Source organism: Pleurodeles waltl, chromosome 10 (assembly GCF_031143425.1).
Source record: "Pleurodeles waltl isolate 20211129_DDA chromosome 10, aPleWal1.hap1.20221129, whole genome shotgun sequence".
Taxonomy (NCBI): Eukaryota; Metazoa; Chordata; class Amphibia; order Caudata; family Salamandridae; genus Pleurodeles; species Pleurodeles waltl.
In genome coordinates, this window is record NC_090449.1 from 132562983 (window position 1) to 132582203 (window position 19221).

Consider the following 19221-nt stretch of genomic DNA (forward strand, 5'->3'; position numbering starts at 1 on the left):
CCACAGCTAATCCTTTTGGGAGTTGTAGTTTCTTGACTGCTGCTATTGAAATTAAAGTAAGAAAAGAACGCATAATAGAGCCTCCGGTCTTGTCATAAAATTGAGATGCACAAACCATGTTGCACTGTTACTGTTTCTTTTCTATGGCTGTCGCCAACGTCACAAGTATCTCTTCAATATGTAACCTCATTTGTGATGACAAGTACACAGACAAAGAAAAAACACTTTTAAAAAAAGAGCATTAATGGGAAATACAGTGTCATAACAATTTTTGTCCTTTCTTTTAGAAAAACATTGCAAACCCAGCACCAATCAGCAGAGATCTGGTGATACGAGATATCCTACTTTTTCCACAAGCCATTTAGACACATTCTTTTGAACGTTTTTTGATTTTGTTATAGTCCCCTAACAAATGTTTCCAGTTCCCAATCACTTTAAAGCATCTCTTACATGTAGCTGGTATTGATTCTGCAAATGTATTAATACACGCTGGCATTAAAGACAACTGATATACCATATAATACTGCATACACAGGAGATTAGAATTTAAATAAATGGATATGTGAATTTATCCACCCCAATCCTGCTCTAAGAACTGAAAACCTAAATCTAGTTCCCAGGACGTTCTAATTTTATCATTGTTAACTTTTTCTAGAGTTACAAATTGTTTTTTGCTGTGCAGACTTGATGAGCAGAATAGCGTAAAATCCCACTAAAAATACCTAACTCTTCCCCAAGCAGTGTCTCTGAGAAGTAACTTCTAAACTGCAAAAACTTCCTTTTAATTTAATATTGATTTTTTGTCTAACTTTTTCCAGTGTCCTAAACAGTTATTTAAGTTCCCATCAGCCGTTTCTTGGCTCTGTCAAGTATTAGACTAGACAGTTCTTCAGGGAGTTCCCGATTGTTCATAATGGTAGGCATTCCTGCTCACGATAAATCTTTGATCATCTAATCCGTAATGCATTCGTCTGATTAAGGTCTCTGAGGGCTCAAAAAGTAATGTTTTTATACTTTTTGACTTCTACCAAATTACAAACAAAACCCTTTAGACCATATTTCTTTGGCATTTCCTTCATAAGAATTGCATAATATTGCCAATTATTCTCCATGATAACGAGTTGTCGAAGCAACTGTGATATGGCCGCTAAGTGGGAAGAGCCCACCTCTCTTCTCCAGTGGTAGACATAGCTTTTTCCTTGCTACGGTGGGTCACTTGAATCACCATACAAATGATGTATTCATCCCATTGATTCTTTTAAAAAACATTTTAAATAACATGGGGGCGCCTGAAAAAGGAATAGATACTGCAGTAGTGTAACCATTTTGAATATTTTAATCCTTTCCATTATCAAGAGAGGTAAATGGTAACACTTATTGAAGTCTTGCTTTATTTCAACAAGTAGTCAGGCATACCTTAAAATGAAATACATTTTAATGATGCGGAAAATAGTACTCTTAAATAACTGATTCGGTTGGTGATTAGTTTAATGCTTCAGTATTCCAGGGTTAAATCTAGTGTTTCAAAAGTTATCAGTAGAGCCTCTCTGTAGCAATTATCTTATACCCTGAAATAATACAAAATCGTTTTTATGGTCTCAAAAACTGGCTTGATATTACTTCCCTTTGTAGTAAGAGTACAAAATGATGCCACATCATCTGCATGTATTATACTGATTATTGGAGCATGTTCTGGCCCAGATTACTATTAGCATGTATTAGGAATGTTAGTGCTTCTAGTTTGTTTTTCTGTATGCTGGAAAAGTTCTTCATTTTTCTCTGTTAATCTGAGATCACTGCTTCTTGATGGTCAGAACCTTGAGTGCAAGTCACGGAGCAATTTCTGTTCATCAATAAAGTCCTGCTATTGACTAGCCACATCCCTTTCGTGACTTTATGGTTGATCGCATCCTGACAGTTCTATAACTGAGTAAAGGCATAAAAGGAACGTGGGATTTGTTTACAGCATTAAGGGAAGTTAAAGAAGTTAGATTTGTGCTAGCTAAAAAGGTGTGAGAAAAGATTGGTCTCTGCTGTAGTTGGTGTCAAAGGCATGTGGGATTTGGTGAGGTGAGCATTTTAGATAATAAATTTTTTAGGGGTATGGGGCAACATGGCGGGGACTAAGGGGTTGGCAGTGTGAAGAGTAATGAGTCCTTACTCTAGTAACCACTTAGAAAAATGTGGGATTTAAAAGAATGTGCTGTAGAAGGTTAAAATATATGCGTTCTGGCTGGGAGGTTTAAAGAAAGAGGGTTGTGGTCAAACTGGAGGGTGAACATCTAAGGGAACGGTGGGTCCAACATAAACACCAGGGTGAGTTTGGAAATCGATTGGAATTTGTGTTTTGCATTAATCACCATACTTCGTACAAAATGCACCTGATAAACTTCGGCTGGTATTAATTGCTGAAATTTGTCAGGGGAAAAGGTTTGTAAAAAAAGACAGATCATGTGGAATTTGTTAGGGTGAACCCCGATCCTGCATTTTCTGATTTAATTTTCCCCAAAAAAACTCAGAATAGGAGGTATTTATGCTAGTAACAACCCACGCCGGCGTAAAAGCATTTACAAGGTTCTGAAAATAATAATCATATTCTGACCCACTCACGATAGGAGCTTAAGTCAAACACTCTCAATTTCACCTTTTTACCAAAGGTATTTCTGCGTTGACTTTCCTTGCAAAAGGATGTGAGTTGGAGATGGGGCAGTTTTGTAAAATCGTGACCAGAAACAATTAAACCTCAAGTTCAAGGAAAGATCTCTAGTAAAGGTGAATTTTGTGTGTCATGCTGAAAATGTTCCAAACATCTATGGAGAAAAACAGTTTTTTGTCATTGGACACTACTCTTTAATTCTGTGTGTCTGTTTATTGTATGCTAGACGGACTCATGCTGCAGAGGATTTGAATCGCCACATAAAAAATCTTGAAAATATTTACTTGATAATTATGAAAATCATATAAAATCAATGTAGTATTAGGTCTCAGTTTACGCCATTCCTATAGTGCGGGTATTTAGAATCAGCACATACATATCACTTAAAAATATTGCCTGGCTAATAGATATCACTGATTTTGCTGTAGAATTTGGATTTGAGCTACATAATGAATAACTCAATTTTAATTTCCTTCTGCTCAGATTGTTTGGCTCCTACACTACTGACGTGGTCATCGGCACCTCCTTTGGTGTGAACGTTGACTCAATGAACAACCCGAACGATCCCTTTGTTACTATTTCAAGGAAAATGTTAAATTTCAGATTCATTAACCCATTTTTAATGATCATAGGTAAGAATCCTGAGCACCTTTCTATTGTTAAAGAGCATCTTAGACATAACATAACTTACAATCTATTTGATTGCAGCATGTGCTGGTATTCTTGCATGATTTTCCTTTTCGTTTATCATTTCTCTGAAGTTGTGATTGGTCCTGCAGTACACGTGAGCACTGCCTTCAAATAATGAGATGAATGCAGAATTTTTGTCAATGATGTTACAGTAAGAACCAGGTTCGCATAACCTCAAAGCACTGAGGTACTTTTGACTACCACACTGATAATCCTAAAGATTATTATAATATCAGGCACTGATTCCTGATAAGTACCAAACGTAGACATCTCCTAGCCTAGTCCTCCAGATGACTTCTGATATGACTCCTCATTCCGGTTTAGCATCTCTTGCATATTCATTTACTCTATGTCTTTGCTGAAACTGCACAAGCTTACTGGAGACAGAGTTACTGCTGGGTGTGGGTAAGAGTATTTGACTGCAAGAGGAAGGCATTTCAAATAAACATGTCACTAATTAGATAGGAAGGCGAAAAGGTGTTCTAAATAAATCTAGAGCAAACTACGGGCTACATTAGTCCCAATTTTGCAGGATTCAGTACACATAGGGGGTCATTACAACCCTGGCGGACGGTGTTAAAGCTGCGGAAATACCGCAAACAGGGCGGCGGACAAAAAAAGGGAATTATGACCCTGGCGGTAACCGCCAACAAAGACAGCCACTTTAACACACCGCCCGCCACGGCGGTACAGACAAGCAGCGCAGCGGTCACCGCCAACAGACAGACGGGAGACAATGTACCGCCCACACTATTACAACCCGCCAATCCGCCACCTTTTCCGGGGCGGATTCACCATGGATAAAAACACGGCGGAAACAGCTTTTGCTATGGGAAAACGCTCACCTCAACATACTCCACGAGGAAGGAGGACACCATGGAGGCCGAATTACAAATCCTACCTGCCCTTGTCTTTCTACTCCTCTACGACCAACAGCTACGTAGGCACCGAAGACACTGGTGAGTACTGCATCTACGACACGGGGAGGGGGGACAAAAGTTAGGGGGACACCCACCAAACACCCCCACCCTCGCATATTACAACATACACACCAATGCATTCACAAAAATCACAGTAACAACCCACAATCCCCCCGGAAGAATGAAAAGACATTGCGAAATTCGGTCAAACATTGTAATGTGCCAATATACATGTCATACAAAAATATACAGATACATATATCTCAAAATCACTCTTATTTACACATACAATCCGAGAAGTAGTGCAGATATGTACACAACAATGTCCGTGCACCAACAGTCCAAAAATGCATGGGCGAGGCCCACAAACTATACCTGACCAAAATCGGAGAGAACTCTGCCGGGGCATCAGATAGAAACACTACAGGCACCTCAGGGGGAAGGGAAGGGGGTGCACCTCAGCCAGATGAATGCGAAGCCAGATCCACGACGGGGCTCCATGCCCATTGATGTATCCTGGGGAGTGCAAAGCCACAGTCTCTCAAGTCTCTACAGTGGGTGGCTTTCCCACTGTGCCATCCTGGGGAGTGCAAAGCCACAGTCTCTCAAGTCTCTACAGTGGGTGGTTTGCCCACTGTGCCATCCTGGGGAGTGCAAGGCCACAGTCTCTCAAGTCTCTACAGTGGGTGGCTTGCCTACTGTGCCATCCTGGGGATTGCAAAGCCACAGTCTCTCAAGTAGATGCAGTTCTCTACTGGTACTGGGGGGGACTGGGGCCCAGACTGGATGAGTCTCCCCGTGAAAGTTCATGTCCGGTCACTGTCCCAGCTGCACATGGGAGAAGGATGCCTGATGTGGCGGCCTTTTCATTCCTACACGGTGCATGCCCTGTTCAGTGGTGCTTTGCCATGGCGGTCTTTGCCCTGTTCAGCGGTGCTTTGCCATGGCGGTTCTGGACTGTTCAGCGGTGCTTTGCCATGGCGGTCTTTGCCCTGTTCAGCGGTGCTTTGCCATGGCGGTCTATGGACTGTTCAGCGATGCTTTGCCATGGCGGTCTTTGCCCTGTTCAGCGGTGCTTTGTCATGGCGGTCTTTGCCCTGTTCAGCTGTGCTTTGCCATGGCGGTCTTTGCCCTGTTCAGTGGTGCTTTGCCATGGCGTTCTTTGCCCTGTTCAGCGGTGCTTTGCCATGGCGGTCTTTATCCTGTTCAGTGGTGCTTTGCCATGGCGGTCTATGGACTGTTCAGCGGTGCTTTGCCAGTGCTTTGTAGTGGTGGACACACCGCTGATTGACCTGTCCTGGGTAGGGAGGTTTGGGCCCGCTGGGTGAGTGCTGTGCTGGTGTTACCAGAGGGTGGCAGCTCGGTGTTGGGCTGTGGCTGGGCAAGGGGAACCGACTGTCCAGAGGCCTACGATGGTCCGGGCTGGTCATCAAGATCCAGTGGGGCAGAGCTGCTGTCGTCACTGTGGGCCTCTTCTGGGGGTGGAGTGGTGTTGTCTGGACCATCTGGTGTGGTGACGGTCCTTCGGGTTCCTGCAGGGGTATGAGAACATGATTATTGCATGTGTGTGTTTCATGGTGTGCAATGGGTGGGTGTTTGTGTACCCCAGTGCAAGCATTCCTGTGTGGGGGCTTGTGTGATGATGGTTGGGGGGGTGTTCTGGGTATGTGCAGTGAGCATGCTTTAGTGAGGGGTGCTCATGCTTAGTTGTGTCATGCAGAGCTTGGTGTTGAGATGGGTGGTTTGTGTTATGGGTACATTAGTGAGGATTTGGGGTGATAGGGGAGGGTGTGAGGGTGAGGGGGTGTGATAGCATGCAGGTAGGGTGGGGGATGTGATAGTTAAGATTTGACTTACCAGTGTCCCATCCTCCGAGGCCCTCAGGATGCAAGATGGTCAAGACTTGCTCCTCCCATGTTGTTAGTTGTGGGGGAGGAGGTGGGGGTCCGCCGCCAGTCCGCTGCACCGCGATGTTGTGCCTGGATACTGTGGAACGCGCCTTCCCCCGTAGGTCGTTCCACCTCTTCCTGATGTCCTCCCTATTTCTTGGGTGCTGTCCCACGGCGTTCACCCTGTCCACTATTCTGCACCATAACTCCATCTTCCTGGCTATTGATGTGTGCTGTACCTGTGAGCCAAATAGCTGTGGCTCTACCCGTACGATTTCCTCCACCATGACCCTGAGCTCCTCCTCGGAGAAGCGGGGGTGTCTTTGGCGTGACATGGGGTGGTGTGTGTGAGGTGTGGGGTGGTGTATGTGGTGATGAGTGTGGTGAGTGTAGTGGTATGTGGTGTTTTGTGCGTGGATGTTGTGTGGATGATGGTGTTGTGTGCCTCTGTGTGATGGGGTTGTCAATAGCTGTGCTCTCTCTCTGGCCTCCTCTCAGAATTTCTGGTTGTAGGGGTTTGTGGGTGATGTGGGTGATGTGGGTGTGTGTTTTATATTGTGTTGGGTGTGTGGGAGTGTTGTTTGTATGTGTATCAGGTGTGTGTATTTGGAATTGTCTAATGTGGCGGTGTTTTGGAGATGTGTGTGTATTTTGAGCGCAGCGGTGTGTACTGCCAAGAGAATACCGCGGTTGAAAGACCGCCGCGTGGATTCGTGGGTCGTAATAGCATGGGCGTGTTTCTGTTGGCGTGGAGGTGGAGGATTTGTTTCCGCATGTTTATCGCTGATCTTTGGTGTGGCGGTGTTGTGTGGGTGTCTGAATTTCGGCGGAATCCGTGATGTGTGTCATAATAGCTGTGGCGGTCTACCGCCGCCGCCGCGGTGTATTGGCGGTCTTCTGCACGGCGGTAAGCGCCTTATACCGCCAATGTTGTAATGACCCCCATAATGACAATAAGGATGAGGCTTGTGAGCATTTTAAAAATGCCTGTCTCAGTACATCCAGAATTGTGAACATGTCTTTGCATGCAAAACACCTGTAATCAACACTAATTTAAATGTTCTTCAATAAGAAGAGTTTGTGTTAAATCACAAGCGTTGTTCGTACTTTAAATACAGTTTCTAACATTTGGCACACTTATTTTGAGCCCTAACTGCTGACTTGCACCCCTAATTATTCTTGAACACAATGGGGCATTCCAGGATAAAATTGCACAGTCTCAAACACTGGTGGTTTGCATCACTGTTCCAAAAATCTAATTTCCTGACAAAGTTTTGCATTTATCATATAACTACAGTTAAAAAGTGAATTATGGTCCTTGCTTCAAGCATGCAAAACCACAGAAAGTCGACAGTTGTATGCAAGGCTTCAATGCAGGGAATACCTCTCTTAACCCATTTGCAAGTACTAGTGGAGAAAAGGTAATGATCAAGCATTAAGTATGGCAATTGAACCAGCACAGGACCAATCTCCTACCATTGGTACCTAATAGACATTTGTTGTCAAAATGAGACGTGTAGGGAGTTAGCAATTTTCAAACGTTTCTGATTAACAGTGTAACTATTTGGCGGTGGCTAGCCTGGCCAAGATGGCGGATGCATAAATCGCGGCTCCGGCTGGGCCTCGGATTTATCCTTTTGAATGTGTCCCGCCTGGGGTCGGAGGTAGAGATCACGGATCGGGCGATCATCGTGGACCTGGGCGTGGTGGCTGGGGACTGACTCTTGGCCCCTAGGGGTGATCGGCAATGAGATCGCACCTCGCAGAGAGCCGGCGGTGCTGACTGGGAGGATGCCTGCGGAGCAGGAGTTCTCGACCTGGAGGCGGTGCACACGAGAGATGGGGATGGAGCGGCATATGAGCCGCTTGGGCGCCTGACTCGAGGGCGAGACAAGCGCCGATCGCTGATTTCAGCAAAAGAAGGCGTGTCATACAGGTGCAGTGAGGGCTTGTTCCCGACTAATGGAGCAGTGACGACAGAGAGCGGTGGGAGCTGGTCACGGCCCCGGCCGGCCGAGCGCCCTGTAGGCATGGAGCGGAGTTGACAGACCTTGTCGAAAGACGGGGGCACCCCCAGGGCAGCGCCTATCTTAGGCACACACAGGGCTGGCCCTTCGAAGGGAGCGGCTTGTGGCGGCACAACAGCGGAGCGGGCCTGGTGAGAGGGGAAAGTCTCCAGAGGGAGAAACCGGATTGGGCATTGACTGAGTAAGTAAGGAGGCAGTGAACGCACCCTGGATAACATCAGTGCAGCCCTGGGTGCCCCCTAGATAGCCCGAACGACACAGCTGGAGTGGTGGCCCTGGCGGAGTCACCCTGGACAGAAGGCTCAGCTTTGTAGTACTGAGTTGGGTTGCAACACGTAGGCCCTTGGCCCACTGGCCCCTCAGAGCGGATGACCTCAAGGGGCCCTTCATGGGGCAAACCGCAAGCCTGCAAAAACACGGGCGGCCTGATCCAGGGGAACATGGCGGAATCTGTGCAGCCCCTTCTGCAGGCCACACGAGACAAAATCTTAGAGGCAATAGAGGACACCAAGACTATGCTCCAACGAGACATTGGCCAAGTGTCGGTAGAGTTGGACTTACTAAGAACGGACCACCAAAAGCTAGCTGAGAGGTTCCAGGAGACTGAGACGTTTCTGGCAGAACTCACTCCAATGCAGGGGGAACTTGCACCCACAGTCCTGCAATTGACAGACTGGGTCCAGCAGCTGGAACGTAGAGTAGAGGAGGCAGAAAGCCGCAGCCGTAGAAATAATGTGAGAATTGTTGGACTTCTAGAGGGTGCTGAGGGCACGGACATGGTGTCCTTTTTGGAGGGGTGGCTGTGTTTCTGATGTGGCCCCGGAGCAGCTTACCCCTTCCTTTGCATTGGAGTGAGTGCACCGGGTGCCATCGAGACCCCTGGCACCGGGGAGGCCCCCACGGGTGGTGGTGGCTAAGCTGCTGCATTATATGGACAGAGATGTGCTCCTGCGAAGGGCCAGGGAGGCTGGACCCTTTAGAGTAGCAAACAGAAAGGTGACTTTATTCCCGGACTTCACAGTGGAAGTGCCTCCTACATTGCGGTTAAAAGAGCTCCCCAAGAGGAGGGTATCCAGTATTCTCTTCTGTTTCCGACCAGATTGAGGGTGATTTCCGAGGGCCAAACCACCTTTTTTCAGTCCCCGGGCGAGGCATGGGAATGGCTGGAGTCACGTAAGGCCGGGGTGGCTCCCAAGCCAAAACTGATCATGTAGGACACCGGGGCCGCAGAGGACTAAGAAGGCAGTGCAGCAAGCATCAACTGAAAGCGGTGCCAACTCCGGCTAAGAAGGAAACCTCGGGGAAGGCAGCCCTGGAGGCTGTAGCGTCAATGAGGGGCACAGATTCACTATTGGAGGCAAGTGAGAGAGACTCGGACCGTGCCTCCACTTCGTCAGCAGCAGGCTCCTGTTGCTCTGGAGGTGCCCCCAGGGTGACTCCACAGACTGCTGATGAACTGGGTTGAAATGGACTTTGCTGGTCTGGCCCGGAGGTGAGGATGTCGGCTTTTAATATGAGGCCCTGATAGCCATGGACCCCCACCCATTGGTTTCTCGGCCACCGAGTTGTGAATGGCGAGAACACAGAAGGACTTGTTTTTTTGGTTGTGCTATTGCACCATTACTTGGGTGACCTACAGTTGGAGCGGCGCCCAGAGGACGGGGAGTTGGGATTTGCAGTTATTTGTTTTTAGTTATGCGCAAGGGCTGAGTTGTCTTTGTCAGACATGGCCATTGGTGATTGGTGAGATGTGGGGTGGGGATGGGGGGCCGGGCTGTGGGAGGGGTTGGAGGCTTGCCCGGACACTGCTATGTTAGAATGGCGGATTACGATTTGTTGACTTGGAACATCTGGGGAATGGGGATGCTGACCAAAAGACATAGGCCCTCATTACAACCCTGGCAGTCGGTGTTAAAGCGGCGGTAATATCTCCAACAGGCTGGCGGAAAAAAAGTGGGATTACGACTGTGGCGGAAACCGCCAACATAGACAGCCACTTTAATACTACGACCGCCACGGCGGTAGAAACAAACAGCGTGGCGGACACCACCAACAGACAGGCGGAACACAAGGTACCGCCCACCCTATCACAACACGGCTATCCGCCACCTTTTCAGGGGCGGAATCAACGTGCATAAAAACACGGTGGAAACAGTACACAGAAGGGAAAACACTCACCTCTCCACACCCCACGAGGAACCAGGACGCCATGGAGCCCAAACTGCAGATCCTGCCGGCGATGGTCTTACTGCTCCTCTATCAGGAGCCTCAACGACGGTTGCGACAACCACGGTGAGTACTGCACCTACAACACAGGGGAGGGGGGAGGGAAAAGAGAGTGACACACACACGCAACACCCCCACCCCCACCCTCACCCTCACCCACAACACCATACACACAAACACATACACCCCCCACCCCCCCTTGAATAACGCAAGGACAAAAGGAAATGATTGTAACGATTGTAATAAAAAAAATCCATCAGTCAAAACTGAAAATCCAGTATATACAATTATATACACCAACTACACAAGTCTGGATAGTGCACCAATCATTGTCCGTGGACCACTGGGCCCAAAATGCATGTGAGAGGCCCACACTAGATACCTGACTGGAAATGGAGAGAACACTGCTGGGGCATCAGATCGAAAATAAACAGGCACGTCAGGGGGACGGGGAGGGGGGGGCACCTCAGCCAGATGAACGCACGACGCCACTGCTGCACAAGGGGGCTCCATGTCCAATGATGTATCCTGGGGAGTGCAAAGCCACAGTCTCTCAAGTCTCTCCAGTGGGTGGGTTGCCCACTGCTTTATCCTGGGGAGTGCAAAGCCACAGTCTCTCAAGTCCCTCCAGTGGGTGGGTTGCCCAATGCTTTATCCTGGGGAGTGCAAAGCAACAGTCTCTCAAGTCTCTCCAGTGGGCGGTTTGCCCACTGCTTTATCCTGGGGAGTGCAAAGCCACAGTCTCTCAAGTCTCTCCAGTGGGTGGGTTGCCCACTGCTTTATCCTGGGGAGTGCAAAGCCACAGTCTCTCAAGTCCCTCCAGTGGGTGGGTTGCCCAATGCTTTATCCTGGGGAGTGCAAAGCAGCAGTCTCTCAAGGCTCTCTAGTGGGTGGGTTGCCCACTGCTGCATCCTGGGGAGTGCAAAGTCACAGTCTCTCAAGTCTCTCCAGTGGGTGGTTTGCCCACTGCTTAATCCTGGGGAGTGCAAAGCCACATCATCTCAAGTCTCTCCAGTGGGTGGTTTGCCCACTGCTTAATCCTGGGGAGTGCAAAACCACAGTCTCTCAAGTCTTTCCAGTGGGTGGTTTGCCCACTGCTTTATCCTGGGGAGTGCAAAGCCACAGTCTCTCAAGTGGATAATAGTCTCCAATGGTTCTGGAGGGGGCTTTGTGCCCAGGGTGCTTCATCCTGCCAAGAACTGAGGTCGTGGATGAGATACTCCACTGGTTCTGGAGGGGGCTTTTTGCCCAGAGTGCTTCATCCTGCCAAGTACTGAGGTAGTGGATGTGATACTCCAGAGGTTCTGGAGGGGGCTTTGTGCCCAGAGTGCTCCACATGCATTGTGGCCACAACAATACACTCGCCTGGGTGTGTGTGCCACAAGATTGCCGAGGTACAGGTAGGTTGATACGCCATGGAGGCAGAGACATACCCCACACAGCTGCGGCTTTGCCTTCCATATGCAGGTGACAACTGTGATGACAGTGATGCTTCATGGAAGCTGCCCAGGCTCCTGGAACTCACCTCCAACCTCGGACGACTGACCACTGGGGATGGCAGCCATGTCTGCGGTGGTGCCACAGGCTCAGGATGTCGCGGGGCCGCTGGCGGTGCTTGCGGCGGTGTCAGTCGCGGCGATGCTTGTGGCGGGCTCTGTGGCAGCGGTGCTTGCAGCGGTCTCTGTGGCGGCTGTGCTGGCTGCGGGGTCTGTGGTGGCGGTGCTGGCTGCGGGGTCTGTGGCAGCGGTGTTTGTGGCGGGATCTCTGGCTGCGGTGCTTGGGGTGGGCTCTGTGGCGGAGGGGCTTGCGGCGGGGTCTGTGGCGGTGGTGCTGGCTGCGGGGTCTGTGGCAGCGGTGCTTGCGGCGGGCTCTGTAGCGGTGCAGGTGGCGTTGCTGGTGGCGGGGCAGGTAGCGATCTTGTCCGCCGTACAGGTTGGCGTCGACATGGACAGAAAGGGTGACACTGGTCCCTCAGTCGGTGCCACCATGCCCTCTCCTGACCTGCCCTTCAGTTTCTGGCCCTTCCCCACCTTTGATGGTGGCGCAGCTGTCTTGCCGCTATCCCCTTTCGTTTTCCCTGACCCCTTGGTGGCAGGTGTTTTCGGCTTCTCCCTCTGGGATGTGGGCACCTTTTTCACCTTGGCAGGTGGCGGAATGTCCTTGTCCTCGCTCCGTGGCACACTGGAAGCCCTGATGGTTGGCGCACTCCATGACCCCGCAGATGCTAGCACCACTGTGCCTGGGGATGTGATGGCTGAGATGCTGGGCTGGGACCTGGAAAGCCTGGCACTAGGGGAAGGACGGGGGGGAGGTGTAGGGAAGAGGTCAATATTAGCCAGGAAATGTTTTTTAGACACACTGGGATTGATAGATGGAGGGGGTTTGGGAGTGGAGGTAGAGGTAGTGGATGTAAGAGGTGTACGCTTTCTGAATTTGGGTGAAGGTGCATGGGCTGGAGGCTGTTGTGAGGTGGATGGCTGATGGGTGGGTGTGTGCCTGCATTTGTGTACTTTGGGAGGAGGGCTCACGGACACACTGGGAGAGGACACTGGGGATGTGTGAATGGTAGTGGGGGTGGTGAGTGCACGTGAGCGGTGTGTGGTGATGGGCGTGCTGGTGATGGAGGTAGTGGCTGAGGATGTAGTGCATGCAGGTGTGAGTGGAGACGTGGAGGAGGGGGACACAGTGGAGGCAGTGGATGCTGGTATGTGTGCATGGGTATGATGCATGGGTGAGAGCCTGTGGGATGTGTGGTGCTTATGTTTGCCTGAGGCACCCTTGTGTGTTGAGGTGTTTGCATGCTGTTCTGATGGTGTGCTTGGGATAGGATGAGGTACAGGGGATTGGGTCTGGGTGGAGGAAGTTGGAGGGGGAGGCTGGACACAGGGACAATGGCTGCCATCAGTGCTGAGGCCAGAGCCTGAAATGCTCTCTGTTGGGCTGCCTGCCAGAATGGATGCCCTCCAGGTATGCATTTGTTTGTTGCAAATGCCTCTCAACACTCTGGATGGCATTCAGAATGGTAAAATGTCCAACAGTGAGGGATCTCAGGAGGTCAATAGCCTCCTCACTGAGGGCAGCAGGGCTGACTGGGGCAGGGCCTGAGGTGCCTGGGGCGAAGGAGATGCCCACACTCCTGGGTGAGCGGGCATGGGACTCACGCTGAGGGGCTGCTGGGAGGGCAGTTCTGCTCGCTGTTCTCGTCCATAGGGCACGTCCACTGGGGCAGGTGATGAGATGGCGGCATCCTCCGGTGTACAGAGCGCTGGTAGACCTGTCGACAATGGAAGAGAGACAAGTAATAGTCACCTATAGACTTGATCGTGCAACAATCCATGAACTGGATTGCCCAGTTGGAGCCAGACCTGATGTCAGCTATCCGCCATCCCACAGGGATCCCCCCTCTAGTGCAGGTCCTGTCAGTACTCAATTTCCTGGCAAGTGGCTCCTTCCAAACAACAGTGGCCATTGCATCAGGGATGTCCCAGCCAATGTTCTCTAACGTGTTGTCCAGAGTGTTGTCTCCCCTGCTGAAGCACATGCGCAGCTACATCGTGTTCCCTCAGGTGGAGGATTTGCCCACAGTTAAAGGTGACTTCTATGCCCTGGGACATATTCCCAACATTATAGGTGCCATTGATGGGACACATGTGGCCTTGGTACCCCCTTTCAGGAGTGAACAGGTGTACAGAAACTGGAAAAGCTACCATTCGATGAATGTGCAGATGGTGTGTTTGGCAGACCAGTACATCTCCCATGTGAATGCCAACTTTACTGGCTCAGTGCATGACGCTTACATTCTGAGGAATATCAGCATCCCTTATGTGATGGGGCAACTCCAGAGGCACCGTGTGTGGCTAATAGGTGAGGACAAGGACCCTATACAGTGTGAATAGTTGTCTGGGTCTGGGGTTGTCCCTACAGGTTAGTGTGTGTCTAACAGTTGTCCCTCGACATTTGCAGGTGACTCTGGTTACCCCAACCTGTCATGGCTACTGACCCTAGTGAGAAATCCCAGGACAAGGGCAGAGGATCGCTACAATGAGGCACATGGGCTACTAGGAGGGTGATTGCATGGACCTTCGGCCACCTGAAGGCCAGGTTCCGGTGCCTCCATATGACAGGTGGTTCTGTCTACTACTCACCTAAGAAGGTGTGCCAGATCACCGTGGCCTGCTGTATGCTGCACAACCTAGCTTTGCGACGGCAGGTGCCTTTTCTGCAGGAGGATGGTCCAGCTGGTGGTCTTGTGGCAGCAGTAGAGTCTGTGGACAGTGAAGAAGAGGAGGCAGAAGAAGAGGATATCAACAACAGAAACAACATTATCCAGCAATACTTCCAGTGAGACACAGGTAAGAAGATGTCACTGCCTCACACATCTCATACTATTGTTGGAGCTAGCATAAGTCTGTCATTTTCACTCAGTGTATGGACCCCGACTAGTCACTTTGCCTTTCCATTTAACAGATGTGGGTCCCACTTTGTGCCCTCTGCTATATTTCCTCCAGCCCTACAGCTGTGTTTCATCGGTATGTGAACAATTAAATTGACATTGCTATATTCCACAGTTATTGCAATTACACATTTGTGAAAGCACAGACTGACTCCAGATTGTTTTGTGATTGAAGTGTGTTTATTTCTGTGTAAATAAGTGGTGGGGGTTGTAAAATGGACAGGGGTAATAGTGGAGGAATGTCCATGGCAGAGTTCAGTCTATTTGTTTCACAGGTGCATTGTCCAAAGGGGCATAGGAAGTGGAACACGGGCAGTTGATGTATGGATAGGGTGACAAAGTGGGACAGAAGGGTGACATTCAGGGGGGTCTCATTTCCTGGTGGGGGTCTTGGCAATGTTCTCTGTCTTGTTCCTGGATCTCAGGGACCGTTTGCGGGGTGGCTCTCCATCTGTAGGGTTTGGGGTGCTGGTGTCGTGTTCCTGTGGCGGTGCCGCCTGTATACTAGCGCCGGCGGAGGTGGAGGGCTGTTCATCATCCAGGCTAGTGTCAGGGGCCCCTTGTTGTGCCACAGTGTCCCTCCTGGTGTTGACAAGATCTTGCAGCACCCCTGCAATGGTGTCCAAGGTGGTGTTAATGGACTTCAGTTCCTCCCTGATCCCCAGATAGTGTTCTTCCTGCAGCCGCTGGGTCTCCTGAAACTTGGCCAGTAACGTTGCCAATGTCTCCTGGGAATTATGGTACGCTCCCATGATGTTGGGGAGGGCCTCGTGGAGAGTGGGTTCCCTGGGCCTGTACTCCCCCTGTCGCACAGCAGTCCTCCCAGTTCCCCTGTTTTCCTGTTCCTCTGTCCCCTGAACTGTGTGCCCACTGCCACTTCCCCCAGGTCCCCGATTGTCTTGGGTTGGTGTGTTTGCCTGGGTTCCCTGTAGTGGTGGGCACACTGCTGATTGACGTGTCCTGGGGACAGAGGGATGGGCCCGCTGGGTGGGTGCTCTGCTGGTGTTTCCTGAGGGGGGAGGCTCTGTGGTGGCATTGTGCCAGTGTCAGGGGAACCGACTGTCCCGAGGTCCCTGATGGGCCGGGCTGATCATCTTGATCCAGTTGTGCAGACCTGCGGTCATCACTGTGGGTCTCTTCTGTGGGGGGACTGGATATTTCTGGTACCTCCTGTGCGGTGACATTGGGTAGGGGTCCTGCAGGGGTGTAAAGGCATGATTATTGCATCTGTGTGTGCCATCGTGTGCAATGGGTGAGTGACCCTGTACTCCAGTGCTTGCATTCTTGTCTAGGTCCTTGTGTGATAAATGGTTTGGGGTCTGTGTGGGTATCTGTAGTGGACATGCTTGGGTGATGGGTGTCCATGCATTGGTGTTACATGCAGGCCTTGGTTCTGGGATGTGTGGGTTGTGTTGGTGGGGTATCTGTGGGTTGTTGGGGTGATGGGTGTGAGGGTAAGGGTGGGAGTATGTGATGGCATGCAGGTGAGGTGGGGGATATAATAGTAAAGATTTGCCTTACCAGAGTCCAGTCCTCCTACTCCTGTGAGGTCCTCAGGATGCAGTATTGCAAGACTTGCTCCTCCCATGTTGTTAGTTGTGGGGGAGGAGGTAGGGGTCCACCGCCTGTCCTCTGTACAGCAATCTGGTGTCTGGAGACCTCGGAACTCACCTTCCCCCGTAGGTCATTCCACCTCTTCAGGATGTCATCCCTAGTTCTTGGATGCTGTCCCACTGCGTTGACCCTGTCGGCGATTCTGCGCCATAGCTCCATCTTCCTAGCAATGGAGGTGTGCTGCACCTGTGATCCGAATAGCTGTGGCTCTACCCAGACGATTTCCTCCACCATGACCCTGAGCTCCTCCTCAGAGAACCTGGGGGGTCGTTGAGGTGCCTTTGATGTTGTGTGGGTGATGTGTGAGGTGGTGTGTGTTGTGATGTGTGAGGGGATGTGTTGTTGTGTGTTTGAGGTGCGTGGATATTGTGTGAGTGATGATGTTTTGTGTCTGTGGATGCTGGTGTTGTGTTAGGTAGTCTCTCTCTCTGGCCTTCTTTCGGAATTTTGGTTGTAAAGGTTTGTGGGTGATGTGGGTGTGTGCTTTATATTGGATTGGGTGTGTGGGTATGGTGTGTGTATCAGGTGTGTGTATTTCGAATTGTCCAATGTGGTTGTGTTTTGTAGATGTGTGTGTATTTTGAGCGCGGCGGTGTGTACTGGCAAAGGAATACCGCGGTTGAAAGACCGCTGCGTGGATTAGTGGGTCGGGATAGTGTGGGCGTATTCTTGTTGGCGTGACGATGTCGGTTTTGTTATTGCCAGTTTATCACTGACCTTTGGTGTGGGTGTCTGGATTATGGCAGATTCCGTGCTGTGGGTCGTAATAGCTGAAGTGGAATTCCACCGCCACAGCGGTGTGTTGGCGGTCTTCTGCACGGCGGTAAGTGGGATTTACCGCCAGGGTTGTAATGAGGGCCATAGAGTCCTGTCATACTTGCAAAGAAGGGGAGTGCATGTGGCACCATCACAGGAGACCCCCCTTACCTCCAAAGAAGTTGACAGACTCAAGCATAGAGGAAGAGGTCAAGTTTTTTCCACCACGTATTCGTCCTTTGCATGGGGTGCACTGGTATACATCAGGGTGGGGGTCCCATTCAAGGTATCAACAGCAGATGTGGACCAGAAGGTAGATTACACGGGAGACCAGTAGTATTGAGCAGTATGTATGCTCCTAACCAAGACCAGATCCCTTTTATGCAGCGTCTCTCAAGCCGCCTTACCACACAATGGGGCAGGGGAGAGCTGATGATCGGAGGGGACTTTAATGGTGTGCCAGACACAGAGTTGGACCGTTCACTTTCCCCTCTGGCAGGTGCGCTATCTCATAAAATAGCTAAAGGCCTGTGTGATTGGATGCAGTGTTGGCCTAGAGGATGTGTGGTGGAATCAGCACCAAGGGGATAGAGACTACTCCTACTACTCAGGTCACCATCAGGTGCATACCAGAATAGACAGGGTAGTGTGCACTGGGAACATAGCTCACAAAATTGTACACTCTGAGTACTTGGGCAGTACCCTCTCTGATCACAACCCACTACTTCTTACGTGGCAGCGTGAGGAGACCAGACAGCTTATCCCAATGTGGAGACTGGGGCCAGCTGCCGTAGATGACCCGGCATACAGGAAAGCGATTCGGACTTATCTTATGGATCATATTGAAATTAATAAGGGGTCCACTACATCCAGACGGGTGGAATGGGAAACTCTTAAGGTCACTGCTAGGGGGCATTGTATGGGGCAGACAGTGGGGTTAAAACAGACCCTGGAGCAAGAGCTCATCCGGCTAGAAAAGGTTATCCATGACGAAGAGAGGGGTGGGGGTACAGACCCGGCAGCACGGCACAGGCTAACCGAGGCGAAAAAATCTCACTGCCTGACTGTGGAACAGCTATGATGTCACAGCATACAGAGGTATTTGGCTTCCATGCATACAGAAGAGGGCAGGTCTGGAAAAATGTTGGCATGGTATGTGAGACCCAAAAGGGAAGGCACGCCCATAATGAGCGTGCGTTACATACGTGGGGATCGGGTACATAATCCGGTTGACATAAAAAACGCCTTTATGACTTTCTACACCTCCCTTTGTAGACAGCCTGAAATTATTTTACCGGAATCGTTGGGTAGCCGCCTGTATTCATTGCCGCTAACAACATTGGCATTAGAGGACAGGGACCCCCTGGGCGGACCAGTGATGTTGGAAGAAGTAAAGGACGCCATTTCACAGTTGTAGGCAGGCAAGATGCCAGGCACAGATGGCCTCCCTAAGGAGTTCTATAAGAAGTACTCGAGCATGCTGGCGCCCATGCTGGTTGAATTATATGCAGAGGCACTCCAGCAGGGTGTCCTGCCTGAATCCATGAGGGAGGCTTTGGTGGTCCCTCTGCCCAAGTCTGAGTCCATAGAGGTGCCAGTAACAGACTTCCGGCCACTCTCGATGCTGAACTGCAACTTTAAAATACTGAGTAAGATTCTGGCCAATCGACTACTTCAACATATCTCTAGCTTAATACACGATGACCAAAACGGGTTCATACCGGCATGTAATACATCCCTCAACCTTAGGCATTTGTTCGCGCTGCTGCACATGCCAAAGGAGGAGAGACCGTTGGGGGCAGTGTTCTTGTCAGTAGATTTTGAGAAGGAGTTCAACTCAGTGCAGTGGGATTACCTGAGAGCTGTGATGCTTTGAATGGGCCTGGGTGAGGGCTGGGTGCGGTGGGTTGACCTACTGTAATGTAGACCGGTGACGAGGGTGAGGACGGGCCGGATGGTTTCAGCAGTTTATCCCATATTTAGGGGCACT

At 50.3% G+C, this 19221-nt stretch overlaps 1 protein-coding gene across 1 annotated transcript in view; it reads left to right on the plus strand.

Annotated features, from left to right (window-relative positions):
• Positions 1–19221, plus strand: part of LOC138261215 (cytochrome P450 3A21-like) — a 425990-nt gene that overhangs the window by 255502 nt on the left and 151267 nt on the right. The window contains exon 7 of the mRNA XM_069209968.1: positions 3140–3288. Within this exon, the coding sequence (XP_069066069.1) occupies positions 3140–3288 (149 nt within the window). The remainder of the gene's footprint in view (positions 1–3139; positions 3289–19221) is intronic.